The sequence below is a fragment of the Sinocyclocheilus anshuiensis genome, unplaced genomic scaffold (genome assembly GCF_001515605.1).
Source record: "Sinocyclocheilus anshuiensis isolate Anshui unplaced genomic scaffold, SAMN03320099.WGS_v1.1 scaffold282, whole genome shotgun sequence".
NCBI lineage: Eukaryota > Metazoa > Chordata > Actinopteri > Cypriniformes > Cyprinidae > Sinocyclocheilus > Sinocyclocheilus anshuiensis.
In genome coordinates, this window is record NW_015544154.1 from 853,693 (window position 1) to 868,195 (window position 14,503).

The 14,503-nt window shown below is 40.4% G+C and overlaps 1 protein-coding gene across 4 annotated transcripts in view; it reads left to right on the plus strand.

Annotated features, from left to right (window-relative positions):
• Nucleotides 1-14,503, plus strand: part of LOC107695354 (CREB-regulated transcription coactivator 3-like) — a 62,593-nt gene that overhangs the window by 43,105 nt on the left and 4,985 nt on the right. For 2 of the 4 annotated variants that reach the window (XM_016495231.1, XM_016495233.1), the window contains 9 exons: nt 130-233; nt 5,757-5,795; nt 6,202-6,287; nt 8,217-8,266; nt 8,367-8,584; nt 9,297-9,562; nt 11,762-12,016; nt 12,141-12,224; nt 12,319-12,544. In XM_016495231.1, coding sequence (XP_016350717.1) covers nt 130-233; nt 5,757-5,795; nt 6,202-6,287; nt 8,217-8,266; nt 8,367-8,584; nt 9,297-9,562; nt 11,762-12,016; nt 12,141-12,224; nt 12,319-12,544 — 1,328 coding nt within the window. Of the gene's footprint in view, nt 1-129; nt 234-5,756; nt 5,796-6,201; nt 6,288-8,216; nt 8,267-8,366; nt 8,585-9,296; nt 9,563-11,761; nt 12,017-12,140; nt 12,225-12,318; nt 12,545-13,675; nt 13,742-13,865; nt 13,950-14,043; nt 14,243-14,503 lie in introns of all 4 variants that reach the window. The other 2 variants (XM_016495234.1, XM_016495232.1) reach the window with 2 other exon arrangements.

The following is a 14,503-nucleotide window of genomic DNA, read 5'->3' on the forward strand; positions in this document are numbered from 1 at the left end:
CACTGTTGCTTGATGAAGGCAGTGAGCGAGGGCAAAGGGTCATGTTGGCATGGCTCGGCTCAGCAGTTTTTTTGGTGGCTCACTGACCGAGCTGTTTTCCTCCTTTCTTCCTCTCTCCTTCTGCCACAGAACAAACTCTGACTCAGCTCTGCACACCAGTGCCATGAGCCCAAACCCACAGGATCCTTTTGGCAGGAACCAGCAGATGGGCAGAGGACCTCCTCAGAGAAACGGTGAGCTTGGCTTCCACCTCCTCCTCCTTATTTTTGGGCTAGTTTAATACCTCCACAACCATACTGTAGTTTTACAAAGCCATTGTTAATGCATGGCATAACAGTGTGGTTGAAACAGAAATGCAGGGGGTCAGATGGATTGTACAATGCCATTCATAGATGATAAATCAATGATTTATACCAGACCCAAATCAAACCGTCCCACCCAGTGCAGCGTGTTTGCACGACACAGCTGGGGCTCACTGTCATGTTGTTTATCTAGTTGTCTTGGTTACAAACACAGGCATTTCAGAAGGTACGCTGAAAATGGCTGACAATCAGCCCACCCAGAGTGCTGTTGAAGGATGTTTCCTCTACCCTTATTTTTCTGATTTCTTGAGCTCTTGAAAACAAATTAATGTACAGCCCCATGAGCTTTATAGATGCAGTAGTCTGGCTCATACTCCCCTGAAAGGACACATAGCCAGATTTCACAGACACATGCTGTAGTGAAGATGTTTGTTAGACTACAGGATTATGTCATAGGGTGGGATGATCGGTGCAAATGTTTTATCATTAGAACAGTGAAAGTCTGGCGAAGAAAGTTACGGCTGTGCCAAAACAATTATGTATTGATCTTTTTTTTCATGACATTGCATCAGCACTTCAGGTCCTTTTTAATATATTTTGTGTTCATTAATATAATTTCCTTCAGTTTGATTAATAAAAACTGGTTCAGGGGGTGCATTTTGAGGTTGATCATCTGCTTGTGCATTACTGATGTTTGTTACATATAAACATTGCTTTGCGGATTGTAATGTCACATCCCTTTCTAGTATTCTTACATGTATCATGTGAATTACAGGATATACATGGTCATGACGTGAAGAGTTTATGTAACTTTACACAGACAGGCTCTATTATAGTAATCTCATGCCAGTGCATACACTTCCGTTCAAAGGTTTGGGCTCAATAAGATGCTTTTTTATGTATGTATTTATTATTTTTTTTAAATAAATTAATACGCTTATTCAGCAAGGATACATTAAATCAAAAGTGACAAAAACGTATAATATTTCAAATGACTGTATTTTTAATCAAATGATCAAATGAGTGCACTCATGGTGAGTTTCTTTCAAAATCATTAAATGATCCTAACTTCATCTTCATAACAAAATTTCAGACCAGAGAGTGATATATTTTTTGAATCATTTAAATATTGTTGTGTGGGACACAATGAGCTCAGAGACTGCAAGCTAAGCATTTAAAAACTCTACGTACTAATGGTGTTCTGTGAATGAATAGTGCTGGCAAAGGGCTTTAGAGATAATGTAGTATTCTCACATGAAATGGAGTAGAGGCTTAAACCGTATTTGATATGTCAGCTTTTGAATGCTTGAATCTGATTGGTTGACAAACATTCTAAGGTGTGCAATTATTTTCAGGGAAACGCATGGCTAAAGTAGTTCCAGGCAGGTCTTGACCGCACTACCGCATGTCCGTATCACTTCGCAAAATGATTTGTTATTTCAAAGGTCCCTACAACAGCAAAAGAACCAAAACCCACAACGACTGACGAAGCAAATAAATACAGTAGACAATACGATGAAAATGACCAATTATTTCCATAATGTTTTTTCCATAAAATTACATTTAATTATCTCTTTCTCCTGCTCTCTCCCATACAAATGCACACACATACAATACAGACACACACGCTTGCACACACGGAAACATACATGTGCACAGAAATGTGTTGTTAGCACTGCTTTGACGATTTTATTAGTAAAATAGTTTAGCAACTTAAGAGCTATATGACATTTCTTACTTGGGTATAACGGCAGATGAACTTAAAGTTTCACTGTTAGTAGAGACGTTACCCTGTTGAGAGACACATAAGGGCCTTTCGCACCGCGGGAACCTTTTCATAGTACCAGAACTAATTGTGGAACTACCCACTTTTTGGCGTTTTCGCACTGCCGGAACTGGGTGCGATTTTAGTACCGGACTGCCTTTTTCGAGAACCAAATTAGCTCCTACTCCGGAGCAGGGTCTAACCAGCACAACTGGTACTAATCGTGACGCAAGTAAACATTGATTGGCCAAACGCGTATGAAAACGCCCTCACCCGCCATGATTTAAAACGCTGTGTAAACATACTGTAAACATTGTGTCAACTTATTTCGCAAGTATGGAGAACAGCGATAGATGGACGGACGCTGAAGTGCAGGCACTTGTAGCAAATGTAGCACTGCCAGTTGTCGTTGGAGATTCTTAGTCCTCCTTTCCGTTCTTTCAATCGTTTTACGTATACATCGACTTTCCATGTCCATTATTGTGAAACCCGCGAGACACAACAAAAACACATCTCCGATCACAACGGCCTCCATCCTCCTGTTGTTAATGTTGTTCTTCTTTGTTTCTGTTGTTGAACGCCACACACAAATGACGACGCTGTCGACCGGCTTACGTCACTTCTTAGTACACACTCTCGGTGCGAATGCAACCCTTTAAATGGTACTGGGAAATAGTTCGCGCAAAATCGTCCCAGTACTTTAGTACTGTATATTTAGTTCTGGAAATAAAGCGGTGCGAAAAGCCCTATAGACTCAAGTAATTCACACAAGCTTAATCGCTTTTGCATTCACTCTGTTTGTCACTTGCTCTCTCACAAATTGATTTGCAGGCATTTAGGCTTGAGATTGTGGCTCATCTGAACTGCATATCCAAGCTAAAAGCATCTTTGTGTAGTAGATCTTTGTTTAGTCAGTAGGTTAAAATAAGATATTGAATGAAGATGTGGAGCAAATAAAATGGTCACATGTACATCGAGATATGGAGCACTATAACTCAGAGGCTGTCTGTGGCCCAAGGCAGTTGTTTTCTCAGACACAGCTTCACTTGAGGACATGGCAGACAGCAGGCTTTTAATATCTGTCTGGCAGCTCATCTGAATTATGCACACAGTTGACTGTGGCGGTGTGCAGTGAGGCTCACGTAATGTGAACAAGTACAAACCAGCCTCTTACATGGGACAAAAATTTGTCTCGCTTCCGCTATCACAGTAGTCTCATCCCAAACCTGCCAGCCAACACAACTGTGCTATTCATGTGTGGATCCCCCGAAAGCATTAAGACCGTATCGTAACTGTGTGCCACGTTTAACCGCTTGACTCTGACCCTACTGGGACTTATGATTTGACACCATGTATAATAATTACTGCTGTTTTTAGTGGGGGGTTTTTTTTGTTTGTTTTGTTTTTTTGTTTTGTTTTTTTTTCACTGATTTGGTGCAAAATTTTGTTGATTTTGGGAGCTTGCTATACGGATAATTATAGATAAATGTAATTGCAAATAATGTATTTTAACAAAGCATTTTTTTAGGTACTTTTACACTTCAAGATAAAACGTGACAAAACTCTGGACTCAGGCCAACGTTTTTCTGTTCTAGTTGTCTTTTTCCGTCAGTTATGGTGTTGAATGAGACTCTCAGTGAGGGGGAAATGAGGTGTCGCTGTACTGTTTGTTTGATTCATTGTGCGTCGCAGTTGGGCGTCTGAGACCGGCAGCTTTGTTGAAGCAGTGGAGCTGGTTTATCTGGCTCTGGGCCCACACTGCATCAGTTCTGGGCCAGCATCGGCAGAGGAAGCAGAAAGGAGGTTTGTTTTCCACAGGATCTCTGTGGTGCACACAAAACAATGCCTCTCCATTGATTCACTTTGCGCTTGTGGTCACAGATTTCTCCCAATATGCTTTTTTTTGTCCTCTCTTTTTTTTCTTAATGAGACGGTACACACTAAGAAGCCATTTTCAATTCCCCCCTCTGGAGTTTGTGCCCCCTGTCTTCAGTGGGTGGAGTGAGTGTGCACTCTGAATGACTCATTTCAATGAATCAAGGGTTTGTGAGAAGACTGAAATGAACTTTGCAGCGTAAAGATATGTTCAAAAGATTGTTTGTTTGTTTTGAAAGAAATCAATGCTTTTATTTAGCAAGGATGCCTAAAAAACTGATAGTAAAGACATGTTACAAAAGTCTTTCTTTTTTTCAAATAAATGTTTTTGAACTTCCTATCAAAGAATCCTGAAAAAAATTTATCTTTGTATTCACAAAAATATTAAGCAGCAAAACTGTTTGCAGCATTTATAGTAATAAGAAATGTTTCTTGAACACCAAATCAGTAAATTAGATTTATTTCTGACATGTCATGTGACACTGAAGACTTGAGTAATGATGCTGAAAATTTAGCTTTGCCATCACAGAAATAAATGATTTTAAAATATATTCAAATAGAAAATAAATGTTTTATTTTAAATTCAGTTATTTGATATTCCACAATATTAATTTCAAAATGCTTGAGAAGCATGAGAAAAACTTAAAAACATTGTATCAACCCCAAACTTTTCAACAGTAGTGAATGAAGGAAAGCTACTTGCTAGAGGCTGTTACTTCTTCACACCAGGCATTTCAGGAAGCACCTTGTTTTAAGCCTTTCACATTTTTTTTTTTTTATTTAAACTTCAGTTTGTTATATTATGTTGTTTTTACCACGAGATAGTGCTGGGCGGTATGACCAAAAATTTATATCACGGTATTTTTCATGAGATGTATTTGCATGTTTGTTTTGCATCTTTAAATTTGTGGAGGTCCTGTTTGAGCCGTGCCTTTGTGATTTGCTTCGATTCCGCTATCCTAATCATTCTGAAAGTATGTTGTTCTGTGTTATATCTTAAAGGGCTCATATGATGCTTTTTTAAAGATCATTATTTTGTGTATTTGGAGTAACCCTCTCGCTCTCTCTCTCGCTCTCCCTCTCACTCTCTCTCTCGCTCTCCCTCTCGCTCTCTCTCTCTCTCTCTCTCTCTCGCACACACACACACGATGCGCAAAACTCCGCATTTGAACAGTCAATAGCAATGGCAGAGTCTTAACTTTGATAAAGAATATCTCTTTGGTTTTGAGACTTTAGTCTTTGCAACTTCAGGGATCTTATCTATGCACAATCAGCTTGTAACACTCCAAAGAGAAAGGAAAACTTGAAATCGCATCATATGACCCCTTTAATAATGGAGGGGATTTACCAAGAATAATATTCTCGGCATATTTCAATCATATGATTAAATATTACATTTATTGTTCTAATGTCTTCATCCCTGTTGTTTTCATTACTTGCATAAAATATGAGTATGATGGTGTTTATTTTCCATAGTTACACCCTAGACTAGGTTCTGTGGATCGAGAAATAATTAATTACTTTCAGTAAAAGTGTTAATCAAGCCATGTCTCGGGTGATGTGTGTTAATGTACTGTCTGTTACATCAACAGTGGTTCAGTCAGCTATTTTAATTCTATAAAAGACATGTGACATGCTCTTTATTCACATGTTCTGAATGTTTTTTTTTAATCCCATGCAGTCCTCCATATGTCATTTTCTGCTGTGGGCATGAAAAGCAGACAGCAAATGAATGGGGGGGGGATTACATGCGTGAATGCAAAATGATTAACTGCTCTTTGATCTAATTGGCCTTTCTCTTTGTGGTCGTGCAGCCAGCATGAATGAAGCAGAGGTGGACAATTCTGGAGATGGTAAGTGTGTTGTCATGCTTGTTGATTCTCTATCATGTGTTCAGCCCACCAAAAAAAAAGATTCACCCCTTTAATGACATCATCAGCCCTCACAGTACTCCGCTGTGGTTTGCTGTAGTGGGCTGATGGATGGTGTTGGTGTTGTGGAACAGCTGGTGTGCTCTGCTGGCGGTCCCACTCAGATTACATGTCTCTCATGTAGTTTACCTACCGTAAGATAACTTAATAAAGCTCGTTTTTTTGGTTGAGTTGTAGGATGCAGATTGAGTATTTACTTTTACTCTTTTGTTGACAAAATGAAATTAGTGACTTAAAGATGTGCAGCCCTAACTGTGCAATTTGAATAGGGGATGCAGCAGGGATGATTTGAATTGTTTAATGAGGGACTGTCTTTTTTCCTCTGCAGTGTTCTCATTTCATGCTGTCCCTAATGAGGAGAATCTGCTCGGAGTGAATAAGCCACTGCCAAAACAGTTATGGGAGGCCAAAAAGGTGAGTGCATGAGGGGTAGTGATGTTATAGTATCTGTAGTACTAAGTAACAACTCAGTTGTAATTCGGTTGTGACCAAAGAAATCAGAATTGTATCAAAATATCAGATGTGTAACTGTATAAAGGCAGCCTAATAATCCTTTTACTGGCCATTATTACCAGTGTTGGGCAGTAACGCATTACTTAGTAACGCGTTACTGTAATTTGATTACTTTTTTAGTAACGGAGTAATTTAACGCATTATCATTTTCAAAATAGTAATTAGAGTATAGTTACAAGCCGAGGTCTCTTTACGTTACTGCCGCGTTACATTGCTGACAGAATGCAGTGTTTTATAATCTGGAGATTGTAAAAAGGATGTAGCACATGCATTGTCGAGTTCAGTGCCAGTGGATTACAGACCTGCTTTTCCGCAACAGAGTGCGGCGCGGGACAAAATGTGCGAGTGCTGGTGCGGGCGGGTAGACAATCGTGTGTGTGTGTGTGTGTGTGTGTGTGTGTGTGTGATGCGGGAGAATAAAATGATTCACGGGACTCCAGCAAAATAGAAATATTTAACCATAAAATATCTAAAACAAATAAATTGTTATTGATCTATTGCACAAAAGCACCATGAACTAATATAAAATATAAACGATTAACAGGTGCAAGCGTATGGGATGTCTTTTAGAGATTATAAATGCAGAGCTCTTTGCTGGCATTCTGCCTTACCAAACCATGCACGCAGCAGCCGCTTGCTTTAGTTAAAATAACTGTTCTGTGAATGTTGATGCTTTAATAACAAATATTTATCGGGAGCGTGTATGCTGGGATTTCATAAATTTCATGGAGAAAAAAGTAACGTAACTAGTAATGTAACTAATTACTAATTACTTTTGAAATAAAGTAATCAGAACAGTAAAGTGATTACTTTTAAAAGGAGTAATCAGTAATTTAATTACATTTTAATCAGTAATTTGATTATATTTTCAGAGTAACTTGCCCAACACTGATTATTACTAACAAAATTAAGAACTGTGTTCAATAGCACGTTAGTTTTTGATTCGTTTCGTTACCAAAAAAAAATAAAGTATTGAGTATTGATCTAAATGATTGTGTACCGAAATTAAGTTATATTTTTTGGTTACGTATTGAGTTTGAAGTTACATTTATTTGTTCACTTTTTACTCAGAAATCTCACTGATGCTGTGTCACTAAACTCAAGGTTTTGTCTGGCTTTGGTTGACCTCTGTATTTTGCTTGTATTGGTTAGTCTGTTCAATGCTTTGTGTTTCTAAATTTGTCCTGTAAACCAATATATTATGCCCGCTATTTATGCAGTCATTTCCTAACTTTGACCAAGTAAAGTTGGTAACTTTGATCTAGAGGAAGTAATTCTATTAAAAGTCGGCGTGTAAAAGAATTTGTGATTGTTTTTCTTCCCTATTGTAACATGTAAGCTTCTTGACCAGGGAAAATATGCAGGGTGGAATTTTGTTGTCCATGGGGAATTGATTGTCGTTTGTTAATTACAGCAATCATTTCATGTGAGTGACAGTTTGCTGGGGGGATTGAATCTAGGATACCTTATTACTCAGTCCTCACGTCAGCATACACGTCATCAGAGAAGAGATGACATAGTAAGGAGAGGGGCATGTTAATTTTTTAACAGGCCACGTGTGTTTTTTTTTTCTTTTTATTTGAAAAACTAATGTTGTGTGTGGATAAGTGATTTATATTAAAAACTGCAACATTCCATAAACAAATTGTCAGTTTTGATTTCATGGCGACTTCAACAGAATCTTTGTGCTGTTGATTACATATTAGTGTTATTAGTATGATGCCATTTGGTCTTGCCAGCTACAATACTAATTGATTGTCTGTAGATAGCAGTTCGCAAAATGTATCTCCGTGAATGTGGATATATAATGCAGATGTTGCCTGGTTGCAGGTGCAGTCTCTGTCCTCCCGGCCAAAGTCCTGCGAAGTTCCTGGAATCAAGTAAGTCAAGAGAAATTTGTGTGCATGTTGATTGGTTGCTTACTAGATATTTGCTGTACATTTAAACATGCTGAAATTGTCCGTCTCTGTTTCTCTGCAGCATATTCCCTTCTCCAGAGCAGAATGCAGGTTTGTCTCACTACCAGGGCACTTTAAACACTGGCGGGTCTCTGCCTGACCTCAGTAACCTGCACTTCCCCTCTCCGCTGCCCACTCCTCTGGACCCCGACGAGGCTGGATATCCCAACCTGAGCGGAGGCAGCAGCACCGGCAACCTCCCCGCAGCCATGATGCATCTGGGCATCGGAAACTCACAAGGTCAGTGGATTTACTAAATACAGCATAAACAGACACCTTAATACTTGTACTGGATTTCACACATGCGTAATCTCATAGTCTAAGAATAAAAAGAGCTTTTGTTTGTGACCAAATCGTTATTCAAGGAGGCTCGTTTGCTGTTAAAGCATCTCCTGGCTTCAGAAGAGACTGGCTGAACACTCCGGGCTTTGTTTAACGGCACACTGTAGGCTTAAACTGTAGGCGCTTTCTTGGATATGAATGCCATGTGTTTTCTAAAGGGCCACATCCATGCAGAAGACCACAGCTCTCCTCCTCTCTCTTCCCCCCTTTTTAAATCCATCCGCCATCTGATCGCTCTCTTTGACTTCCATTCTCTTCAGCTTTATTCTTTCCATTCGCTCTCATGTCTGGGAACAGGGTGTGCTAGGATGTTTCTGCTGCCCGTTTCAGCTGTGCTGCTAGCTGATTGGCTGATCCCCAGAGACACAGTTGACCTTTAACCCCTGCATTGGCTGCTCATAAACAGCTCTTTTCTCTCTCGCTCTCACTGGTCCAGTAACCTGCAGACAATTGCTCAGTGTCTTTTCTGAGGAGTGGACATCAGGACAGGAGCCGGCCTGCACGCAGTGACTCATAAAGCCATTATTGGCATATCTCGGTTTCATTAAGGTGGTTCAAGAAGCACTTTTAACCCCTGAAGCTGATTATGTCATGTTTGCTGTCCTCGTAGGGCTGTCATCCTCTCTAAGCAACCCTTCCATCCAGGCGTCCCTCACCAACTCTCAGCTACACTCATCTCTCAGCAATCCATCAATCCACACATCTCTGCGTCTCTCCTCGCTGTCCAACCCTCCTACGACGGGCCTGGCGAGTTCACCCAGGAGAAGGCCGGCCCCCATTAGTCCCCTGACACTCTCTCCAGGGGGCGATCAGAGGCGAAGCCTGGGCAAGCAGCTCTCCCCGACAATGTCGCCCTCTCTCTCTCCGATCACACAGGTGAGAAAGTGCTCATTAAAACTCCTCATCCAGCATCTCATGTTCTTCGGTGGTATCTTTACTCAATCCTCATCCAGACCATCACCGGCTTCTTGTATTAAACTGCTTACAGGGCTCCAGAGTAGAGGTCTGCACGGGCTTTAAAGTGAAGCCCGACCCCGGCCTGTACCCGAGATCGTCTGACCCGACCCGAGCGGCACAGTTAAAATTTAGAACCCGAACCTGAAATCTTTTTTTTTTTTTTCCACAACGAATAGCCAATTTAAAAAAATGCTGTATTTCACGATTGCATGCAACGGTCAGTAAGCAAATACATGTAAAGACACAGAATCATTAAGGCTCGGCCAGTTCACAAGGCAAAAGAAAAAACACTTACCAGTTATGAAAGTTTATGAACATCAGGTGCAGCGGTCACATAAATTCTGCCGAGTTTTTGAATGGTTGTATACGACAAGACGATAATTCTTCCATCGTGCAAATTATGGTCATTTTCGTCAGTTAAGGCTCGTTAGCATTCGGCCTGCTTTAAATCAGACACAGAGATGCAGTGCGGTAAGATCGCATTTATTTGAATTAATTAGGCTAATTATATCATTTATTTGAATTAGCACGCGCAAGAGAGAGAGAGAGAGAGAGATGAAAGTTGCGCGTGTGAACCTGCGTCTGCGTGTCTCTCTCTAAAAGCAATGAGGCTTAGTTCCTTCAAAAACAGCGATTTTACCCCCTCATTGCAGAGAAATATAACGTTGCGAGTCAGTAGCCTGTCGAAGCTATTTTACTAATAAAAGTTACCGTGCTGTGTTGTCGTGTGCAATAATGTGTGTGCGTGCGTCTATGAAAGCAGCGTAGCCTGCATATAGTTTTAGTTTAGCTATAAACCCGAGCCCGACCCGAACCCGAAGCTATTCATTAAACATTAACCCGAACCCGACCCGAAACCCGAAAGTATTTCGGGACCCGTCGGGCTCGGGTCAGGTAGCAGACCTCTACTCCAGAGTGTGTCTAATGTGGTTAGACTTTTCAGGACTACAAATAAAAAAAGGAAAAATGTAATTATGCATTACCATTTTCTGCTGTTAATGCTGCAAGTCGAACAATCAAATGTGTGGTGATACATCACTACCGATTGAACCACACAGCACAGTCCAAATATATACATGGCATGAGTGAATAGCAAAGGGTTGTTTATTTTGAGTCTTTGGATGACGACCCAATGATCAGTTTTGATCCTGCAAGGTTTTGTAACAGATTTCTGTGTTGAATTTAATTGGTTGCACTGAGCAACACTGTTCATATTGGTCTGGATTTTGAGGCACAACAATTTGAATTCAACACAGAATTCTTTGCTACAAATGGTTAAAATTTCATTTTATACTCATGTCATTCCATTCAAAAATACAGTAAAACTAAAATATTGTGAAATATTACAATTAAAAATAACAGTTTTCTTTTTTTAATGTATTTAAAATGCGTTTTTTTCCTGTAAGTCTGTATTCCTGTATTCTAGTCTTCAGTGTCACATGATCCTTCAGAAATCATTCTAATATGCTGATTTTGTGCACAAGCAACATTTCTTATCAATGTTGAAAACAGTTGTTCTGCTTACAGACCCCAAACTTTTGAACAGTGGTGCATGTCATAATATATATTATAAAGAGCAATTGAAGTTTAGACCCTGTGGTTAATTAAAAAAAACGTTTTTGTAACGTACCGAATCAGATGCTTCCCTGTATAATTTACAGCAACCACAGAGAAAGCAAGACGGAAATCAAATTGAATCAAAATATAGTCTAATCGAAATAGGAATTCCGAATCAACACCCAGCCCCAGTTATTAATTTTGAAGGAGCTCTTTTCCAAACAATGGCTGTTCATAATTACCATGTCTGTCATGCTGTTAAAATTAAAATAAAAAAGGGCAAAGAAGTGGTCCATATGACCTGTGTAGTGTCTTCTAAAAATCATACATCATTTTTTTTGTGTGTGGAACAGAATACCAAATCAGGTGCTAGTGCCATCTGTAAAATGTTATGCCATCCTTCTCATGTTTTCCAAAAATTTATTTATTTATTTTGTGGAGCCCTGTGCTTACAAATGTGGCAGCTGGTTTGTTGTTCATGTCTGCCAAGAACAGGGTGTTCTGTAGCGTACCGTAGCTAAGCTCAGTCAAATGATTTTATAAGTTTCCCATTCTCTTTAGGGTGTTGCCTTGGACACCAGCAACTTGCCGATGGAGCCGCCCCCTCCCTACCCCCTTTACCAGCAAACCCAGCAGCACCTGCAGCAGCAGCAGCATCAGCATCAGCAACCTCCTCCCCAGTCCCATCTGTCTATTCAGCAGAGCTCCCAGCATCCAGTGGTGCAGCAACGACCAACAGGTGGCCAACAGCAGCACCAGCAGCACCAGCCTGTGTCCCCACTGCAGAGCGTCCCGCTCGACTTTAATTCCAGTGCTGTGAGTTCCTATTGAAACATTAGTTGAAACAGGGAGCTGAGGAGAATAACTAATATTCAGCAGTTACAGACGCTGGTTATTCTTGGCTGAACAGGAAAACACTGAATCTTGTTTTTGCTTGCAGCACAACAGCATGGGGGCATTTTTTAATGATCCCTTTATGGAGCTGCAGTTTTCTGGACGTCAGTCCAAGTGTTCGTCCTATCAGGTAAAGATATGAGGAAGATCTCTCTAATTCCTATCTTGGTCATGTTTTGTCTTATAAACAGTGTAACAAATATTTTGTGTGTGTGTTTAAACAGCAGGATCAGTATAATATGTTGGAGAATGTCATGAGCTCTGTGGCAGGAGGGTTTGACCCTTCTTCCAACCTCTACTACTCCCAGGCTGCCCTCATGGGCTTGGGCGGTAGCCATGGCAACCTGCAAGACCACCTTCAGATGAGGCCCAATATGCTCTACTCTAATTGTGGAGGAGGAGTGCCCAACATTATCCTTACAGGTTGGGATGATCAAACAGCAGGTCGTTGTGAGTCATTAGGAGAATTTACCCTCTTCGTTTTTCATCCCTGTGCCCTGCTTTCAAAGCACAAACTCTGATTCTTAAAGGGGTCATATGATGCTGCTAAAAAGATTATTTTGTGTATTTGGTGTAATGAAATGTGTTTATGCGGTTTAAGGTTAAAAAAACACATTATTTTCCACATAATAACAGTTTTCTTTTTTTAATGTATTTAAAATGCGTTTTTTTCCTGTAAGTCTGTATTCCTGTATTCTAGTCTTCAGTGTCACATGATCCTTCAGAAATCATTCTAATATGCTGATTTTGTGCACAAGCAACATTTCTTATCAATGTTGAAAACAGTTGTTCTGCTTACAGACCCCAAACTTTTGAACAGTGGTGCATGTCATAATATATATTATAAAGAGCAATTGAAGTTTAGACCCTGTGGTTAATTAAAAAAAACGTTTTTGTAACGTACCGAATCAGATGCTTCCCTGTATAATTTACAGCAACCACAGAGAAAGCAAGACGGAAATCAAATTGAATCAAAATATAGTCTAATCGAAATAGGAATTCCGAATCAACACCCAGCCCCAGTTATTAATTTTGAAGGAGCTCTTTTCCAAACAATGGCTGTTCATAATTACCATGTCTGTCATGCTGTTAAAATTAAAATAAAAAAGGGCAAAGAAGTGGTCCATATGACCTGTGTAGTGTCTTCTAAAAATCATACATCATTTTTTTTGTGTGTGGAACAGAATACCAAATCAGGTGCTAGTGCCATCTGTAAAATGTTATGCCATCCTTCTCATGTTTTCCAAAAATTTATTTATTTATTTTGTGGAGCCCTGTGCTTACAAATGTGGCAGCTGGTTTGTTGTTCATGTCTGCCAAGAACAGGGTGTTCTGTAGCGTACCGTAGCTAAGCTCAGTCAAATGATTTTATAAGTTTCCCATTCTCTTTAGGGTGTTGCCTTGGACACCAGCAACTTGCCGATGGAGCCGCCCCCTCCCTACCCCCTTTACCAGCAAACCCAGCAGCCCCTGCAGCAGCAGCAGCATCAGCATCAGCAACCTCCTCCCCAGTCCCATCTGTCTATTCAGCAGAGCTCCCAGCATCCAGTGGTGCAGCAACGACCAACAGGTGGCCAACAGCAGCACCAGCAGCACCAGCCTGTGTCCCCACTGCAGAGCGTCCCGCTCGACTTTAATTCCAGTGCTGTGAGTTCCTATTGAAACATTAGTTGAAACAGGGAGCTGAGGAGAATAACTAATATTCAGCAGTTACAGACGCTGGTTATTCTTGGCTGAACAGGAAAACACTGAATCTTGTTTTTGCTTGCAGCACAACAGCATGGGGGCATTTTTTAATGATCCCTTTATGGAGCTGCAGTTTTCTGGACGTCAGTCCAAGTGTTCGTCCTATCAGGTAAAGATATGAGGAAGATCTCTCTAATTCCTATCTTGGTCATGTTTTGTCTTATAAACAGTGTAACAAATATTTTGTGTGTGTGTTTAAACAGCAGGATCAGTATAATATGTTGGAGAATGTCATGAGCTCTGTGGCAGGAGGGTTTGACCCTTCTTCCAACCTCTACTACTCCCAGGCTGCCCTCATGGGCTTGGGCGGTAGCCATGGCAACCTGCAAGACCACCTTCAGATGAGGCCCAATATGCTCTACTCTAATTGTGGAGGAGGAGTGCCCAACATTATCCTTACAGGTTGGGATGATCAAACAGCAGGTCGTTGTGAGTCATTAGGAGAATTTACCCTCTTCGTTTTTCATCCCTGTGCCCTGCTTTCAAAGCACAAACTCTGATTCTTAAAGGGGTCATATGATGCTGCTAAAAAGATTATTTTGTGTATTTGGTGTAATGAAATGTGTTTATGCGGTTTAAGGTTAAAAAAACACATTATTTTCCACATACTGTACATTATTGTTTCTCCTCTATGCCCCGCCTTTCTGAAACACGTCGATTTTT